The sequence below is a fragment of the Cyanistes caeruleus genome, chromosome 1 (genome assembly GCF_971803275.1).
Source record: "Cyanistes caeruleus chromosome 1, bCyaCae1.hap1.1, whole genome shotgun sequence".
Lineage (NCBI taxonomy): Eukaryota > Metazoa > Chordata > Aves > Passeriformes > Paridae > Cyanistes > Cyanistes caeruleus.
In genome coordinates, this window is record NC_141701.1 from 85,252,374 (window position 1) to 85,272,806 (window position 20,433).

The 20,433-nt window shown below is 40.5% G+C and overlaps 1 protein-coding gene across 2 annotated transcripts in view; it reads left to right on the plus strand.

Annotated features, from left to right (window-relative positions):
* Window positions 1-7,162, plus strand: part of EXOC2 (exocyst complex component 2) — a 125,301-nt gene extending 118,139 nt beyond the window's left edge. Inside the window, exons 26-29 of one of the 2 annotated variants that reach the window (XM_086900208.1) lie at window positions 1,718-1,779; window positions 3,580-3,639; window positions 5,592-5,721; window positions 6,577-7,162. In XM_086900208.1, coding sequence (XP_086756334.1) covers window positions 1,718-1,779; window positions 3,580-3,639; window positions 5,592-5,685 — 216 coding nt within the window. In that variant the 3' untranslated portion in view covers window positions 5,686-5,721; window positions 6,577-7,162. Of the gene's footprint in view, window positions 1-1,717; window positions 1,780-3,579; window positions 3,640-5,591 lie in introns of both variants that reach the window. The other variant, XM_023919773.2, reaches the window with a different exon arrangement.
* The last annotated feature ends 13,271 nt before the right edge of the window (window positions 7,163-20,433 follow it).

Sequence of the window (20,433 nt, forward strand, 5' to 3'; positions counted from 1 at the left end):
AGAAAAACACTTTTTTTAAAAAATCTCTTTGAGTCAGATTGCTATGGCTGTAACAGAAAAAGAGCAAACTCCCTGTTTGCATTGTACGTGACAGCATTCTTGCATTATGATGGGAAAATAATTCTCCAGTTGTAAGCCTTATTTTCAAACTGCTGCAAGTAATGGCACTGGACATAGAATTAGTATAGGAAGATCACAGCCAAGTAGTATTTAAACCAAATCCATGAATAACAACGAAGCTATGCCTATATCCCTTTTGTCTGATTAAATAACCCACTGTAGGGACTTGCTGCCGAAACCCATAATTGAAAGTCTTTTCTCTCCTTACTGTAAGTTTGTCATTCATGGTCATTTTCTGTTCCTCTGAACATGGCAAATCCTCTCTGACAGACACCAGCAGTGTGAGAGTTGTGCAAGCCTTGTTAGGTTGAACAAAAAAATTCTCATTCAAGCCTCACTCTGTATTCCCACATCCCATGACCTACAGTTTTGCAGGGCTCACCCTTCTGTCAGGTGAATTTAGGCTGTGGTCCTCGAGAATGGGATACTGGTACCTCCTAAAATGTAGAAGAGACTGTAGAATCTCAGGCATAGGACTTCAAATCACATCTCTTGAGCTTGGAGCACTATGCAAAAAGAGGTAAAATGTTCTGTGTCGAGAAAAGCATTTCTTATAAATTTTGGGGTGGCTATGTTATATTTTGTGCCAGAAAGTTCTGGCTCTGAAAAAGCATCAATTTTAGCTGTCTTCCTACCTAGAGGAGGGATGAGGAAGATAACTTAAAGCCAAAGGCTTTCATTAGAAATGGAATTACTTTTCTGTGTTGCATTGTTGAAAGTTTTGTTTTGGAAGATTAATGACATTGGTTATGTCTAAATGTAGATCAGTTACTGTAATGTCTAACTGGATTAAATTTCATCTTTATGCTTAAAAGAACAGAATGTAAATTTTTATGAAGTTCACTTTGTATTTTTAAATGAAATTACTTAATGATCTCTTGCAGAATGTTTCTATTTCATATAAAAGTTACGATGATGATGATTGCTTTTCAAATACCAAAGGATGATCTATGAAGTTTGTTTAATCTGTGAGTTCAGTCCTCTCCACAGTTTACCTAAGTGAAAATTAATACCTGGGCACACAGTACAGTGCAGAAGTAAAATCCCCAAGCTCTTGTGCCCACCAGGTGACAAAAAAGAAACAAAGTACAATCATTCTACTTCCTCAACTGATGGAAAAAAAAAAAAATACAGAAGAACCAAGCATAGAATGTGTATTGACAGATTTTTGTACTTTTGTGTTTCTTTCTTCCCTGGCTAAGCAGTGCTGTTAGAAGTTAAGCTCACTATATTTCATTTAAAAAAGAAAAAATAAGTTTCATCCTTCTGTCTTTCTATCACAGTACAGAAAAGGTGAAACAGAATTGAAGATTTATTACTGTTACCAAGAGACAAACCAGTGTTTTTTGACTATTACACAGTGACTGTGTAAACAGTTTGACTTGAATCAGAAGTATGAAATTGTTCCTTTGAGCAGTATCCTGACAGAGCAGCGTGGCAACAAAGAATACAGGAAATAAACTGTTAAAGCCAAGGCTTCTTACAAGGGCAGCATGAAATAGTATTTGCTTCTCAAGAAGGTGAAGCTTTGGGATACTTGTATACATTTGGTGAAAGGATGTTGTGTCATTGTTTCAATATTTGTGTTTGTCTTTAGGCAAAACTTGAAATCTGTGCACTGAGGGATACCGTGGCCATATACCTAACACCTGAAAGCAAGTAAGATGTGCTGTAATGTCAGTTTTAGCAGTGTAATGGAATCCTTGGTAAACATGCAAAAACACAAAATGTAAATTTAGAATAAAGGAATTTTCCTTCAGGTAGAATATGCAATCTACTATGTAAATGTACAAAAAACAGATGCCTATTAAGATTTCATCAGTTGAAAGAAAATAGTTACTTTTTTTGTTGTTTTTTACTTGGACTTTTAGACACAAACTAATATTTGCCACCAAAAACAGATTGTAAAACTTCTTAACAGCTATACAGCTGGTGAGGATAATTATGCTAAAACCAGACACAAGCAGATCTTGATGAGTTTTATCCAGTTTTCACAGCAGTCTCATAAAGCATTAAACAAATAACCTGCCAGATGCATCAGAGTGCCTACAGATCCAGATACTGGTAGGGTCCCCTTATAGGGATATCTAGAATTAAGGCTCTTCAGAGGTTTGTATAATACCCTGCTCCTTCTCCACACACCTAATCAGAGAAAGGGAATTCAGCTTCACACTGTCTCCTAGAATCAATGCCTTCAAAAGGCTTTCACCAATTTATCATTTCTCACTGAGGCAAGACCAAAAATAAATAGTGTGGGGGACACTCACACACATTAATATAAAGGGAGAAAGCATTAGTACCATCAGTGGTTGATGCAGCCAAGGCGTGTAAAAACAGGCTATGGTAACTGTCAGCAGTTTTGAGTAAAGTTGGTTGACTGAAATTTCTAGGTGATTATAGTGGGGATTGGATATGGGCAGATTCATTCATTATTTAAATTACCTTCATTTATTTTAAGATTGGCATTAGATGTCCCTGCAGGTGACAATTTGGTCATCTTACCTAACCAAGAGTTTTGTGCAGATCTTCCTGTGTCTTCATAGTCACACATAGTGTCCGCTGGTGTCACTGCATTCCAATTCAGAGTAGTCACTTCCCTGTTCTGAGTGTCTGATAGTGACAAAGACCTCTAAAAAAAAAGTGCTTGGCACTGGTGCTCAGGTTGGATAAAATCAAAATTATACTGTTTGTAATAGGGCAAAGCACAGTGAGCCCTGAAAGCTGGAGCTTCATAAAGGTTTTTTTTATCCCTGGACTAGGAGTAGTTGCCACAAGTCACCATATCAATCTTTTGCTGGCAAGATTCTACCTCTCTTTGCAGGTCCCTCATTTCTGTTCCCTCACTGTTCCCTCATTTCTGTTCCAGAGCAGGGTAGAAACCCCATCTTTGGAGTTAGTCAAAACTTGACTGGATAATCAACCAGAGAAACCTCCTCTAACCTTGAAATCAGCCCTACTTTGAGATCAGGGTTGGACCTAAAGTCCCTTCCAACTAAATTATTCTATGACTGTTACCTCTATGCAAAGCCACTGTAGTACTCTTTGTAGGCACCCTTCTGTAAGGCAGAATGCAGTGGCCTGTCTACTAAGCACAGAGAGACAAAATCAGTGTTTTGTCTGTTCTTCCTGTCACTTAGTTGTAGGCAGAAGGCAGGTTGGCCACTACCAGTTAATTTTTTAACAGTCCAGGATGTGACAGCTTTCAATCAGCTGCTGATTTAACATTTGTTGTTGATGTATGATGTACATCCCATTGGGAATGTCAACATACCCACTTGACCCCATGACTGTTTTATGTTCTGTTTGCACATGGATGTCAGATTTCAGGTAAGTATTTTGTCAATTTGTTGAAAAAAAGAATAGATAAAATATAGCATCTCTACGTAGGATTTATAGAGAGAAACTGTAAATGCTGAGTCTTGTACTAGCAGAAGATGAGTATTTTTGTTTTCCTTGCAGATCAAGCTTTAAGCAAGCTTTGGAAGCCCTGCCTCAGCTCTCAAGTGGAACTGACAGAAAGTGAGTACAATGCACCCTCTTGTTTCTTTTATGGTCTTTGGAGCCATTGCTTGTTACTCTTGTAAGAAAACTTTGTTAAAAAAGGGTTAACTTCCATTGTATTTAACCCTTCTGAATTACAGAGCAGAAGCCTTTTTGGACATAGTCAAGAATAAGCTCAGTCCTTGCCTTGTTCATGGCCTATTAAATTACCAAGAAGAGCCAATGGCTTTGTGACATATCTAGCTTGCCCATCCTAGTCTTATCAGTTCACTGTAGCTTTTTATTTGTCTTGTAGTATCAGTCTATTTTAGCCTTTCTTGTTAATCTTAAGGTTTCTGTGAGTTCCAGTGTATTGTTTTACTGAATTTAGTAGCAATAAAAAAAATGGCCTAGAACAAAGTTCAGGTTTTAGCAAGCTGATATATGGGGAACTCATAAAACTGGCATGTTTCCTTTTAAAAATAAATAAGGAGGGTCCATGGCTCGCTCTTAACATCAGGAGGAGGAATTTTGGGCTCTTCCTTTTCCACCATAACAACCTTTGACAAACAGATTGCTTTGCTACATCCAGCCTGGTATTTGGTAGCCTATTTTGCAACCACAGCTTAGTAAAGTAAAACTAGGACAGATTTGTAATGAGTAGAGTAATATAAGTATAGATGGTTCGAACTAGAGGTTGGTTTCATTGTACTTTCCTGCATCAAATCAGATTGCACGTACCAGTCAGAATATTTCGTAGACACATAAATAGACTATTTGTGCAGCTGATGGTCCGTGGTCTGTGCCTTCTTCCAGATGTCTTCTGTCTATGTAGTCAAACCTACTCTTTGCTAGCCACAACAAGTCTCAAGATACCTCCTCCTCTTACTTAGCTCTTGTGCTTTATTAAAGTTAGAAATCAGTTTTGAGTAAGGAGAGAAGTTTTAACTCAAATTTTCCAAAACACCTGTAGATTTTTTTTTTTCACTTAGTCACAAGTACCTGAGCTTCATGAGACAAATGAGACTCAAGAACTACATTATTATTACATCTGCCCCAGTATTCTGAGTCCCAGACAGAGCAGAACTTGTTCTGTTTCCCACGTCACTGCATGGCAATTGTCATTGTTCCAGGCAGCTCGCTGCAATTGACATGTATTTGTGTCAAATAATGCATTTCTGTTCTGACTGAGACCTGCTTATGTGTGTTCATTCACAATCAGTACTGATTAATGCTAAATGATTAATTTAATCATTAATGCTAAATGATTAATGTGGACATGATCATTTTCCAGGGGACTCGCTGAAGAAGCAGATATTGATTTTTTGGTTCAAGTTGCTATTCTTGGGCTAGTTTGTTTTTTTTAAACACACAGTGTAATTTTTTATTTTTCTGTTACTGGCTATTCAAGAATGCAGCATGGCAAAAAGTTCAGGTGATACATGTCTACCCTATATGACTTTTTTTTGAAATAGGGCAGAAAGTTCAGAGATCACATTATTCCCTAGATTAAAAAGAAAATAAAACACCCAGCCAAGACTGCAAAACATCTTAATGCATCTCCACTTTTACAGTCAATATTTTCTACAACAGGCCCATCAACACCATTGCTCCTACACCTGTAGTTTGTGGATTATAATACAATACTGTCCACTGCACCAGCAACTTTCTTGACAGCTTGGTAGATGTAAATCAGCTATTGTTATTCCCCCAAATGAACTCATACACAGTTTATGTATTAGGGACAAAACAACATGATTGGGGTCAATTAATGTTTCTCCTAGAACAGTTGTTCATACTATCTTTCAGTCATGATACTTAAGAGAAATCTACAAATATCTTCCAAGGCAAGGCTGAGAACTGAAATTTGCAATTCAACTGCACAAGAAAAGCAGACAGTATACCTGAAGTCACAGACAGAATGATCAAAACTTGTGGTAACTGTTCCCTTTATAGAATCTCCTAAAGTTGTAACTGTTTTCCCTTTACAGGTTGCTAGAAGAGCTGCTAAACAAATTCAAAAGCAGCATGCACTTGCAGCTGACCTGTTTTCAAGCATCTTCATCAGCCATGATGAAGACATAGACAACAACACAATGCAGACAAATATGCTTAAACATTGTACGTTTTTTCTGGACTGCTTTAATTCCTTTGAACACTCTAAAAAAACCTAAAAATAATTCCACTGGAAAATAAATTGAGATACAGCTTTTTCAGTAATGTTATGGGATGTCCTGCTGAGTGAGACTTCAGTTCCTACATACTTTGATAAAATGGTTTTCTGTCTACTGTATATCACTCTGTGGGGGGAATTAAGTCAATTTTGTTTACATACACTTGTTCATGAAGAAGTATTCATTGTAGTTCTGCAGTCTCAGTTTCACTTGTTAAAAATATATTGAAATGTATTTTTAGCAAATTTTTCAGCCTAAATTTGAGTATTACTCATGTTGTTCAGTGTATCAATCTTAATTTCTAGGTGTATAGTGATACTGAAGTGACTGGAAGGCACAAATTCTATATAAACTATCGAAAAGTATGTAATAGGCATTGCCCCCTAGAGCTGACAAATAAATGTCCAGATATCATATTAAGTACACTGCTTCTTTTGCATTTAAAAATGGTAACTTTTTTTCTGTTCTCATCTAAAGTTTTGGTGTTTGTAAGTCTGATTTCTTGGAGGCTTTTATTTTCTTACTTATTTTTAATTAAACATGTTGCTGCCTCTCATGTTTCTCCCTTCTATTTGAGTATTGATGGTAACCTTCACATCTGAATTAAGATCTACTTTCATTGGCAAGTAACAGAAAAGCCCTCTGAGTTTATAAGATTAGTAGAAAAAAAGTCCAAGTAAAATATTCTTTAGTGTTACGGAGTAGAATAGTTAATAGCTTCTCACATAGTAAGGAGGAGCACAGTACATCATTTGTTTTGCTTCTTCCTTCTTACTCTTCTTGTCTTTTCTTGCTCTTACAGGTTTACTACTGCTGTCTTCCTCTTGTTAGTCAGTCCTCTTTTCACCACTAGTTATTGGATTTGTATGGGGGGAATAGGGATTCAGGAGAGAAGAGCAGTTTTGTTGCTGTTGTTTTGGGGGGGAACAAATGGGTTTAATTTTATAACTTATATCATGCTTGGAATTAAATAATTCAGTAATAATATATTCTTTCTATAATTATAATCATTTGAGTAAATCGTTTCAAGAATAGTGCATTGTTTTCAAACAATTTCTTAATGTCAGCTCATTTTTTTTGCCAGTTCAATTATGTGCTTTAAAAATGCAGCGTGCAATTCCTGTAATATGTACTTTTGGAGAAAGTTTGGTGCACATGTAGTTACTTGTTAAAAAGTTTTGTGTAAGTAGCAGCAGCACGTTGAATGGAAGGGTGAGTCTTCAAATATATGTTATTATCATTAAGCACCTGGAGCAATGTTGTTTTGTTAAGTGTTGTCCGTTCTACAGTGGTCATAGTCTCAACTGCTGGTATTAACTGAAATAGTCATCCAGTCATGTAAAAGGTTTCACTTCAGAATAATAAAATATTAAGAAATATGGTCATAAGCTCTACTTGAATTCCTTGCTTTCCAAGAAATGTGATTTCTTTGAATTTTGCCAGTCTGCAATTTCTATATTTGTATCAGACATGTTCTAAGTATTGAAAACCTATTCTGTTATCTGTACTATCTGCACATACATTCAGACATCTCTTTATTGTAAGGTCATTCTTTTACTCATCTTTTACTACAGCAGCCTGTTGCTTGTCTTTAAAACCTGAAGTCAGACTTTTGTGTAGGTGCTTCTCTGAAGTAACTTACGCTTCAGAACATCTCATCGACGGCAACGAGAATAATGTGGAATCCATCAAAATATTCCTTGACTTCCATCTGATATGAATAAATGTTCACAGTCAAGTCAGAGCACTGCATTTGAATAAATCCACTTTGTGGATTAAGGAAGTCAGCAAGCATCATGCAGCAACAGGAGGTATTGGAATCCCTTTGTGTGGAAGGGGTCTTGGGACTCCTGAGGCTTCATAGCCAATACACAGCAGGCTACAGTTCCTCTGAAAAGAAGATTACAAAAAACAAGAAGTGGTCAGTGTGGGCTTTGCAATAAAAAACTGTTAGAAGATACAATTAGGTTTAAAAAGTGTTGTTGTTGAAAGTGGGAAAATACAGGGAGACCACACCAGAATACACCATCAGTTACAGCTTGCAGAGAGGAGATGCAGCAAGGAAATCAAAGTAACAGAAGTGAAAGGCTCTGACATTTAAACTAAGGTAAATGCTGAAAACAGTACAGGGGAAAAATAAAGTGAATTATTACATGACCTTTGAACCTCTAGAAAAATCTAGAAAAAATGATACAAACTGGAAAAAAATTGTCATTGAAATAAAAACCTAGAGAGCTTTATTTCTTACATAAGTGAAAAACATAGCGAATAATAAGGCTATAAAATATATCTGACTAAAAGTAAGTAAAGACATACAGGAAAATTCAACCATAATGTGCTGTGCTGAGATATTCAGCTTCTGGAGATGCTGAAGCATTCTTCTATTATTGTATTTTGACATTTATTTTGAAGAGTTCAAGAGGTAGGCAAAGAGGGAATAAAAAAAAAATGCTGCATCAATGTAATTAGGGAACAACACAGGAAAAAAGTATTTTAATCCCCCTGTAAAGTGATGGGAAAAATTACAGAAGTATAGGGAAAAGTCATTACATATCTGGGGGTTAACTTCATGGAATAGCTCAAGTAAGTAGCATGAAAGAATGAAGAAATCCTGTTCCTTCTCACTCACAAAATGGTTTTTCTAATTGACATTCTTTAGAAATAATTTATGAAGTGTGCTCATAGTGTGTCAGTGTCCAAGTTAAACATCTTCCTATAGCTTTTTAAAAGCTACTTGGTTTATTAATATAGAAATAACCACAGTCCTGCTACCTGTGCTGAATTTTAAGGATAAGAATAGGCATGAGATGCCTGAGTATCGGGCAGGTTGTATTCTGTGTGCTAAACCCATTGCATCTTTCCACGACTCTGACCAGTTTAATTTCACTGTGTGGCAACAGAGAAGGAAATAAGAAGCAGTTGTGCTTTGCAGGGGGCTTTTGGCTGCTCCATAACACGTCTGCTGGCCTTGTAAAACAAATCCAATCTCTCAACCTTTGCCAAAGCTATTTCATCTCCCTGAAGAGAGAGTACTTTGTGGTGAAGGTGAGATTTTTTGTTGTTGTTTTCTACCCAGGCAGCCTTTTGCCATCCAGAACCAAGGAAACCTTTCTGAAGCAATAGCATAATTTCTCTGCTGTATTGTTAAGTAGCGAGATGCAGATCAAATAGACCTATGAAAACCAGTGTAACACTGTCCAGAACATGAAGCTGGAAAAAAAATAAAAATTCTTGCTTATTCTGATTCTACTTTAGTTAAAAATGCTCTTATGTATGTTCAGAGGAAAAAAATAGTAATTTATTGTGATATAAAGGCAGAGGTAATGGCAATATTTAAAAAAATCATGATAGAAGAATTTTATGGAGCTCTTTGGCTGCTGAGCCTGACAGGCAGAAAATTCCTCACCTGCAAAAGTCTAATACTTAGCTAAGCAATGCCCTAGGAAATTTATCATAAAAGTATTCTCAAACTCAACTCCTTTTTAAATTTGAATGTATTGAAATTCAACTCCTTTTTAATGCTGAAGGTACTGATAGACATTTTCTGTTTCTAATCTAAGAGAAGGTAGAAGATTGCAGTTTCCTAGATACAGTTTTGGCCCCATGAAGAAGGAAGCTTCAAGAATCTTTTGCCATGGTTACCATGATCATCAGAGACAGTCCTGCATAGGGTTGCCAGACCACATTTAAGTCAACTCCAGACAACGGCTTTGTTTTTCTTTTTTTGTTGCTCTTAGCTTTGTTTTTCCTGAGGATATTAAATATTGATTTTATCGAAGGATGCAAATACTGATCTTTGTGTCCAAACAGATTTCTGGACTGAGTAGAAATGAGGGGCTTTACATGTTTCACACACTATATACATAACTGCTATTTTGCTCTTATCATTGTATAGTATCTATAACAATCAAAATATCTTCAGCATCATCAGAACACATTGAAGCTGAAAATTGAATGCAGTGCCCCTGCTGAAGCCTGAGATTCAGAATTCACAGCTGGATCTTTAACCTTGTAAAGCTTTGGCTCTCTGGATCTGATTGATGAGGTGCATCTTATCCAGGGATAGGAGAGACCCCTGAGGATACCTAGCATCTGCAGTCTGTTTCTGGTTCCTAGGAACTCTAGTTCCTGCACAGCATTTAAAATTTTAGCATCACTCTGGAGTTAGTAATAGACTCTGACTGCTGTCAAAAAAAGCCACAGCACATGCATTATTTAACTAGTAGGATGCAAATATGATTTGAATTAGTCAGGCTTCCAGATAGATTGAAATATTTGGGAATTTGCTAAACATGATGATAGACTTCAAATGGGACTTCGGTCCTTTGGCATTTCTGGTCTAGCTGTGTAACTAGGGCAGTTCTGGGTGACTACCCACATCAGAAGATAAAAATAATTGTAACTTGTAAATTCCTTTAAAAGATTTTTAGGTAAGAATTTGTTGTGTTTACTGTTCATAGGTAAAAACATCCTTAGTTACATTCCAGCCTGTCCCTGTAGTGATAAAGAGATGGTTCAATTTACCTGCCATAGCCTCATTAGGAGTTCTCCTGTTTATCAAACATTAGTACAAATTATGTACACGTGAAGTTGGCCATAGCTAGAAATGCTTCTGAAGTGCTGACACAAGACACTTTGCTTCTTTTAGCATTCTTAAAGAGAGACATAAAAAGGTTAATTATAGGCAAAAATAATTTTGCACAAGCTGTGTTACGTGTTAAGAGTATTTTGGCTTCATGTGGTTGACAGTCTGTTTTCTGACTTAGCATCACTTACTAGAGTTTTTTTGGCATGAAATGAAAGGCAAAACTGGGAGTAACAGGGAAACACAGTTTCATAAGGGAACACGATAGCCATTTCTGTCTTCACCTTTTTTAAGTTCTGTTTTTATATAGTGCTGTCAAGGGTTAAAGAGGAGATATGTGTAATTCAGTTCCATTTCTCTTGTGCTGCTTTGAGCTGCAGAGATCTAAAAGCTTGTCTTTAATGAAGGTATTAAGAGTGTGTACAAAATAGTATATTTATTTCAGAACAAGGTGTTTATCATGTACATTATATACTCCTTTCAGTATTACGTGACAACCCAAGGGGGCTTTCCTTTGGAGAATCACCAGTGCAACCTTGAAGTCTTTTAAAACAATGTGCCTTGGTGAGTGACTTAAATGCCACAGTTTGTGACATTTATCACTGCATGGATCAGCTTTTGGAGCATCAGTGCCGACAGATCTGCTGCAGGACTTTTTGGGGAGAAAATGGGGGGACTGGGTGGGTTTCTTTGTTGTACTTTATTGCTTCTAGTCTGAACATCCCAAAAGACAGCTGTATTCCTTGCACACCCCTACTATTTAAAGGCTTGTAGTAGGTTTTGTACAGCACTTCTGCAAGCAGCCCTCCTTGAGCTCAAGGCCAAGTAAGGGAAATCTTCAGCCAAATTCCTTTTGAATTGGAAAATTTAAACAACTTGAGGAAAAAGGAGTAAGACAATGGAAAGTGGAATCCAGCCTTATTTGTAACAGATGCTATTAACACATGCTTAGTTTTACAGCCTCTTCTGGCAGTCTTTCACCTCTTTCTTCTGAAAAAACTTCTAATATTAAAAGTTCAATGCCAGTCCCAGGCAAAAGTGCACGAACACAATGGGCTGATGGTCTCAATATAGCTCATGAAAATACAAGTTAAGGATTAAGACTTATCTTTGCCTTTATTCCTGAAATGGGGTGCGGGTAGGGGAAAGGAAAGCTTTGCTGCATGCTTCCGTGCTTTGATGACACCTGTGTGGTGAAATTACTGCAGTTCTGATGTGACTGCAGATAACCAGGGGGCTCAGCAAAGACTCAAACCTGAAGCCCAGTGTACCCAGTTATTTGTGTATACATAGTGATCTAGAAACAACCAAGAGAGCCTTCATTTTGGTGGCACAGAGTTTCATGCTGCAGTACTAATGCAACAACATTTTTGCAGCCACAGATTCTGCTTTGACCAAGTGGAGCACATGCCTTGCTTTTCTTGGTTCATAAGCAGATTTTTAGCACAGAATGTCAAATCAGATAATTTATAAAGTAAAATTAGCAAAATGAGACAGTTCTTCTCACTGCTCATTACTCATTTTTTCTGATAAATTTCACTCATTTTAACTAGATTGTACTTCTGCTCACAGAGGGGCTTCCCGTTCCAGCTTATCTTTTTAGATATTCAGCAGATAATTCAAATTCAAAATGTTAACGGTGCTACTTATTTTTAGAACCTGATATAAATACAGGCAGACATACGTTTGAAAATAAGTTAGGAGAGACCAGAGAGCTCTGAACCATTTGAGTAAAAAAATGTTGGTAGACACCTGTTCTAGCTCTCTCTGGTACAGCCTGCACAGGAAAGGGTATCTCCATCGCTGTCTCTTCAGACATCTCCACCTACTCGTGCTGGAGAACAGGAGAATATATCTTGGTGCAGAAGGTGAGATGATTCTTTGTAGTAATTAAAAGTGCTGTAAAACTGAATAGAATGAACCCCAGCAAAAAATTCTGTCTCATGAGAATAAAACCTACTCTACATTTTGAAATTTCCAAAATGAGCAGCACAACTGTACTAGTTCCAGTACAATCTCTGAGGAAGACATCTCTTGAAGGCACATTTTATCCTTGTTCTGCAGTGCTGCCCAGGTTGACCTTTTTGGGTCATTATTTAAGTGTTGAGTCAAACAGGAAAACTGATTTCTAGCTCATGTAGTCAGTGACAGCTTTACAAACTCAGGTGATTCATGGATTAGTTAATGGGTAAAATATACAATTTTTCTTAGGGTCCCATATATGTGAATGTTGAAACTCTTTCTAAACTCTGATAAACTCCACTCTCTGAGGACCCTGTGTCTCAGCACCAGTATGTTCTGTGTATGTGGTTTTCTGCTCTTGAGAGTACCCATTGCACAGACCCACCTGAGTTGTGTTAATCCATACTTCAGTCCAGCCTCCTGAATGTACTTGGGTACCCACCCCATATCAAATCAGGACTTGTGTGTCGACTTTTCCAGTACCAATCCCAATGGTTTTTGCACCCAGCTTCACAAGCAGATTTTGACACCTAAGATGGCATGTAGGCTGCTGTATGTTGCACTATGGTAGGGAGTCCTGAATCCCATGGTTTAAGCTGTGCAGGGAGGAACTGGTGGACAAAAAGCTCCAGGAATGTTCAGTCACAGCCCAGAAGCCAACCATGTTCTGGGCTGTACCCAAAGCAGCATGGCCAGCAGGTCAAGGGAGGGAATTCTGCTGCTCTGCTCTGCTCTGCTCTGCTCTGCTCTGCTCTGCTCTGCTCTGCTCTGCTCTGCTCTGCTCTGCTCTGGTGAGACCCCACCTGTAGTGCTGCACCCAGCTCTGGGGCCCTCAACACAAGACGTGGACCTGTTAGAGCAAATCCAGTGGAGGACCACAAAGATGATCAGAGGGCTCCTCTGAGAGCACCTCTCCTGTGAAGACAGGCTCGGTTGGGGTTGTTCAGCCTGGGGGAAAGAAGGCTCTGGGGACACCATCTAGCACCTTGCAGTAAGTACCTAAAGGGGGCCTACAAGAGAGCTGGACATTCTACAATGTGAGGGTGGTTAAACACTGGAAGAGGTTACCCAGAGAGGTTTTGGATGCTCCATCCCTGGAAGTGTTCAAGGCCAGGTTGAATGGGGCTTTGACCAACCTGGTCTAGTGAAAACTGCCCCTGACCATGGCAGGGGGGCTGGAAGTACATGAGGCCTAAGGTCTCTTGCAGCCTAAACATTCTATGATTGAGTCCATGAATTCAAGATTCCTTTGGTCAGTGGGAATTGAGGACAGGTGAAGATTAACATTTCAGTTTTGAAGACTGATGAAGTGTTACAACTAAGGATTGTTTAAATATGAACTTCTGAATTCTTCCAACTAGTGTAGGTCCCTCTTCATGCAGCTTATGTACTTTTGAGACACACTTGTGCTTTTCTTATGGTGTTCAGAGTGGATTCTGCTGTGGAACTGAGGAACTGCAAAGCTGGAAACAACACTTCAGTGCATGGCTCTAAGGAGTGTGAGGCTGCTGCATTGCTACCCTGGCCAAGTGCTCCACCTTTGCCTCAAATTCATCATATGTTGCATTAGTTCACTGAGCAGATGATTGCCAAACACCAGGAAGAGGGTAGGGACAAAAAAATGCATGGTCTAGAGCTGGATGGGTCAAGAGCAGCCCTGCTTGAGGTGGGATAAAGTGCCCAAGGTTTCCCTCCTGATGTGAGATCAGCCTTGGTGCCTCCCCTGTGGCCACATGCATTGATGCAAGAGCAGAGACATGAACCTGAAGTCCTCCTGGAGCAGAGTCTGGGTGGCTCATACGTGACAAGCCATACTTGCTTACAGTGAAGGCAGCAGTGCTCTCACTCCTCTGCCACCCTCACACCCAATCTATGAACATACTGAAAACTCAATTTACAAATCCAGTGTAGCTTCTTGTGACACTCTCTGACACCTTGGATCTCCAAGTGCAATTTGCAGAGAGGAACACCAGAACTTGTGAAAGCCAACAGACACCACCCATTGGCTTTGACAACCCCCAAATCCTGTGCCTGGCACTGGCTGTATTTAATAGCAGCCCTGTCCCACCAGGTGTGCCACCACGTCCCCCAGGAGATGGAGAGCCAGGAGGTGACTCACCCCCAGCAGCCAGCAATTTAGTGCCAGTGGCAGGGATGGAAGTGAGATGCTGAAAGCCCTGGGCCTCTGCTCTACCCAGCACACCGCACCCTCCAGGGTTTCCTGCCTGTGGTGAATTGTGTCAGGTTTTATCTCTAAGACAGGTTTAAAAGCAAAAAACAAAAGAAGCAAAAAAATAAAAGCCCCCAAAAACAAGCAAACAAACAAACAGTAAAACCAACTCAGTTTTCATGAATGAAAAACTACTCAGTCTTCAAAAGCTTTCTCAGCCCTTCGGGGAGCAGCATGTCACTCAAATAACTGAAGAAATGTTGTGGGTTTCCTCTATTTCTTATGACCTTCAGTCTGATTAGCTCGCTTTTACCAATGAGAGTGAGTGATAAACACTCACTGATAAAAATGGTTCTGCCTTTCTGGGGAGCCTTTCTATTAGGTTGACCACTTTGGAAAAAACAGCTCACAGATTTTGGCCTAAGCTTGACAGCTCCATTGTGCTACAGAAACAAAGGGCGAGTCGAACACACACCCCCTCTCCCCCATACACAAATTTAAGAAAATAAAATACACATATTTACGAAAAGTAAAACTCATATACTAGGGCTGTAATAATCAGACCTGTACACGACATGGTCAGCCACAACTGACCACATGGTGGTAAACACTCATCTAGAAATAGGTGTTTGAGGCTTGCTGAGAGGTGTTATCTGTATTCATAGTGTCACATTCTCTCTAATAGAGTGTTTTTCCCATCAGCCAGATCCAAGATGAAGTGTGTTTGCAAGATCAGTCTGGTTGCTTTACACATGTTGTTCATTTTTTTTTTTTTCAGCTTATACAAATATGAGTGAATCTCACTAAATGACTCTCCTTTGAAAGTGGCCGATGGCCAATTTGCCATCAAACATCCTTCCTGTGCTTTTATCATGCTGCAGAGAGCAGGGAGGAGAACAAAGACACAGTGGGCTGGTGGAGCATCATCTGAAGTGACTCACACCATGAAGTGTGGGCTTTTTGGAATGATGCCCTGAGTGTTTATTTCCTTCAATTCTTCATCTTTTTGGGATTTTTTTTTTGTGTTTTCTTCCCAGTTCTCATATCTGCATTTTGTTTGGGTTTAAATCTATTCAGTTCCTCATATTCCAATAAAATCCAGTTGCTGCCATTTTGTCAGAGTCTTGGGGCTGGTTAATCCTTTTGAGGTTTGTGTTTCATATGTTTTGTTTGGTCTTTTATTGGGAAGAGTTTTTTTGTATATTTGATTTATTGGAGGGGGACATTACCTGAGGGGGATTTTGCAGTGTCAGTATCTTTTTTTAAAAAAAAAAAAATTTGCACTTCACCAATGTAATATTTCAGCTTAAGTTCAAGGTAGCAAATGTTTTCTCTCTGGCAAAACAGAATCTGTTTTACACATTCTATTATTTCACAGTTGAAATTGTGCTATTTTTGCCCAGGGAAATAAGAGGATGTGTGGTGGGAGCAGCACCAGCAGGTGTTAGAGGTGACCAAAGGTTCAGTCTCCTCAGACCTGTATATTAGTAGATCAACCCCTGCTCAAAGACACAAATACAAAATCCTTTTGCTTTTATGCTTGTCCCACAGGATGAAAACTGAAGCTAGGGCTGCTCTAAAAAGCCTTCCTGAACATGAGGAGGAGTAAGCATTCCATCTTTACAGGACATCATCTGCCCTTCCTGCATATCTGGTGGAAGATTGCACTGCAGCATCCCTGCAGCTCTTACCACCTGCACAAGATTGCACCAAGTTGGTTTTTCATCTGCTGTACTGCTCTGTTCTTACCAACAGCCATATAGATGAGGGGCAAGGGGTTGACTTACCAGGCCTTTAATTTTTCTGTGCAGCTTTTGCCTCAGCAATGCTCTGTGGCAGTGAGTTCACAGGTTAGAGAGAGCGAGCAAGTTTGGGGGTTTTTTACAAGCTTTAGCTCCTGTGTTCATGTGCCATTTAGACTATTATCCTAATCCATGAAACAGTTTATCATACACAGTTGCACTGTTTTTTTCCTTGGGAGGGAGAGTTTTGCTGCTCATTATGTTGCTGAGTACATCTAAGTGTACTGAGGTGCCACAACTCCCGTGTGGAGCCTTCCCTCATGAGTATCAGCTGTTCCCAGGCACAGTCACAGTGGCCTTGGCCCACACTCTCCAACACATGCCCAGTGTCTCCTCACTCTCTCACTTGTCCAGAGGGCCATGCAGGTTAGGTTGCAGTTCTGGAGACACTTGCATTCTCTCATTCCAGGGAAAGGAATTACCACTTCCCACCCTTCCTGGTGGCACTCCAGGGCAGTAGGGGAAAGAGGGGCTAGGACACAAAGAGAGTTCATTGAAGAGACAGAGAGAGTGAAGACTTGGAGAAAAGTGACGGAGATGAGTCAACAAGAAAGAATGAGTTTTAGCCAGCAGCACTCAGGGTGAGGGCAGGTCATATCCAGTGAGCAGTCCAGGGACGCCTTTCCCCACTCTGGTTTGGGGAACCAGAACCCTTTGGTGTCCAAGTGGGGTGGGTGATGACACCCAGGCAGCCAAGCCTTTCCCCAGGACGTCATGAGGATGGTGCGCTGGCTGGGATTGTAGCCCCATGGAGTGACAAGGACACAGCCCTCCTGCAGCCTCTGCCCCCATAGATGTCCAACAGGCCCTAAGGGGAAGCAGAGCTAGAACAAAGGAGAAGAGATTTGATTCTGAAACTGGGGACAGGCAACAAAGAGAGTGACAAGCCTTTTCCTGGGGCTGCCCAGAACCTCCTCAAATGCCCGGCTGGTCTCTGCCAGGCTGACCAGGACAGTATGGTCCCTTGTCACCCCCTGCAAGTTCAGAGATAAAGACAAAAGGCTCACAAATACATTTCATGGAAGCCAGCTCAGAATAAAAAGCAACCTTTCATTTCAGGAAACCTCATTTTTCATTTGTAAAACACTTTCATTCAGAAAAAAGAGAGGTGGGGGGAGAAGCAAAGCAGGATGCTGCTTCTTCCCAACCATAGCAAATACACTGTACAGCAACTTTCAGCCTTCAAATAATGTAAAAATGGGGCACAAGGAGATCCAGCAGTTGCCTCCTGCTTCTTACTTCCAGTTCCTTGTAATTTTGGGCTAAATCCCAGATTGGAGTCTGCCCCAGACTATTTTCTTTGCCTGGAAATTTTAAGTAGTTGCTGATCATTTAGCTGGAAGAAAATATACTCTTTCTCCCCCTCTCCGTGTTTCAAGAAACTTGGTGACCTTTTCCTCATGTCCCCAGGCTTTGGAAAACGGACTTGAAATGTGGCAGGACTCTGGCTTGTGTGTCAGGAATGTGCTGCTTGCCTGCAAAAAACCTCCATCCAAATTTTGCCAAGTTATAAACCTCTGAAGAAATAAATCATCTTGCTCACAAGTACTCTCTGGAGCTGGAGAGCTAAAAAATTCCTCACTAGCCTTATTCCATACTGAGGGCTCCCCATGAGCTCCCCCTGGGGTCTACACCTGTGCCCCCCTGCGTGGAACTTGCTGTTGCAGCCCCAGGGTTTTGATGGGGTCTCTCACCCAGGAGGAAAGTCCCACCACTGCAGGCCTGACAGGGCTGGCAGCAGCAGCCTGAGCCTCGGAGCTGCTGGGGGTGGAGGGGAAGGCAGACATGGCTTGGGGTGGGATGTGGGATGAGAGAGAGAGAGGGAGAAGTTGTGCCTTAGAGATGGTGGTGATGGGAAAGGGAAGCAGTGAAGGGGCGAGCGCCTGCAGCATATCAGGGCATACTGGGTGAGGACTAATCATAAGGATGGCAATTCAGAATACCTCTAGGAGTGTAGCATTTTTTAGGCTACAGCCAAAAAAGGTCCAATGAAATGGACTCCCATCTTGCTGCTTCAATGTGCTGTCCCTTCCATTTCTGCCTCCTTAAGCTAAGCGAGCCACATACCCAGGCACACAAACACCACACACACAAAATGCTGACATGTATCAAACTTGTCTATGTGGCTTTCATAATATTCTAAGTGATGTGCAAAATAGGAATACAAGAAAAACCAACCCAAAGCAAAGAAGCAATGTGTGACTTCTGTGATTAAAGAGATTTCCTTCAAGAGTTCAAGGTGAGGTACTTTTATCAACAGGCTTTGTAAATAAGCAGGCTTGTGAATGATGAGTGGATTTGCAAATAAAGGGTTGACTTTCTGACAAGATGAACACTCACCACTTCAGACAGCACTACAGTGGTGACCAGCACCTCTGAATCATGGGCCACGAGGCCTTTCTGTATTCTGAGAGCTCTGCCAAAACCACCCCTATCTCTGCTCTTTTTCCCTCTCTAGGCATCAGCCAAAAAGACCTTTTGTGTGCTCTAGTTTCATCCTTCAACTCTTTCAGCCTCCTTTTGCACCCACAGAGGTACCTGGCCCTGGGAGGACTGGTGGGTAATCACTCCAGTCAATCCCAATCCTGATTCAGAATTCTGGCATTTCCTTCTTAATTAGGATAATGGATGCAATCACTCACAAAAATAGATTGCTGGGGCTTGGCGTTGGTTGGTTTTACTTTTGATAGGTATTGATGGTTGCTCTGTCCAGTCAAAAGCAATTTCCAAGGCCCTGGGCCTATAGCTGCCTCTCAGTGCCACCACAGAGCCACTTGGCACCATCCCACCATCGGTCCAGCCAGCATCTTGGAGTCCTTGGGAAAGTGACAGGTTGTGAATTGATGCCAGAAGCTCCCCACAAACACCACAGCTCTGTACACACTGTTGAGTCCCTGACTGTCAGCACAGGGCTGGAAAAGCCTCCTTGCCAGCCCTGTCCGCAGCCATGCCCAATCCTTCATTTCTCATCTGTCTGTGAGCAAGGACAAACAGGGAGCAGCATCAGCTCCTGGAAATGTTCTTTTCACCACCAGCTAGGACAGCACTACCTGGACAAGGACAAAATCTGAGATATTGAGGGAGAGCTCACGAGGGAGAGTTACAGGATCTGGGTGCCCCAAAGGCTCCTTGCAGCAGCTCTGAGTGCCCAGGTCAGGCGTGGACCTCATGCCTAAGACTGTAAAGGGGTCCATGGTGTGAATTCCAGGTCTTGTGAGTATATGACTCCATTAAAAAAATGCTGTCCATATTTTTAAAATTTTATTTCATCTATCAAAACCATAATATTTTTCTTATCAACCCTCTCATTATTTCACTTTTTCAAAGGTGGCAGGGGAGGGATCTAGTTAGTAATGTTTCCATTCTTCTGCCACTTGCCCTATTGACTATACAGGAAACTTCTGAGGGCAAGAAATGTCACTTATTAGAAGCTACTGCAGCTGCCAACCTCATTTTTTTTTTTGTTTGGTGTCTAGACAGTAAAGCAGAAGAAAGCATTAATAAAAATTGAGCAACCAAGTGCCTGAAAGTTCTTGTTTGATGGTCTCAAGCTCACCTTCACTCGAGGTGAAATCAAACTCTGAGTTTTTGAGGGTTTTTGTTGGGTTTGGGTTTTTTGGTGTCTGTTTTGATTTTGACTCCAACATGAAGATGACCTGATTTGTGTATATGTCTCTCCTGCATATACGTGTGCTCATTGTGCACTGTTAATTGAAGTAGGAAACTTCATATAGGATGGGCTGTTTTTTTAAAAGTTAGACTGTTACTGCTGGAAAAAGGAAAATCAGGCCAATTCTGTAAAGTGGCTAGTATGGAAAGATGTCCCTTGCTTTTAAATTCCCTAGCTCCAAGTAGGGTAGCCTCAGCATTTAAAAAGAGATAAGCATTTCTGTTTATCTCTGCTTATAATCACGTGGGCCAAGAACTCATGTCTCTGTGAATCTTTTCTAGGAAAAATTTCAGACTGCTCCACTGAGCTCTCTTCTGACTGTTACAAATCCCTGTTTATGTTGCCATAGCTTTGTAAAAACTCCAGGAGAGAAAGAAGCCGGCCTGGATTCATTGATTTGGGAATCCTTGAAGTGAAAGCAGCACCAACTCACATCACTATGCTGTGTGCTGAGAAAGGGCAGCAGAAAT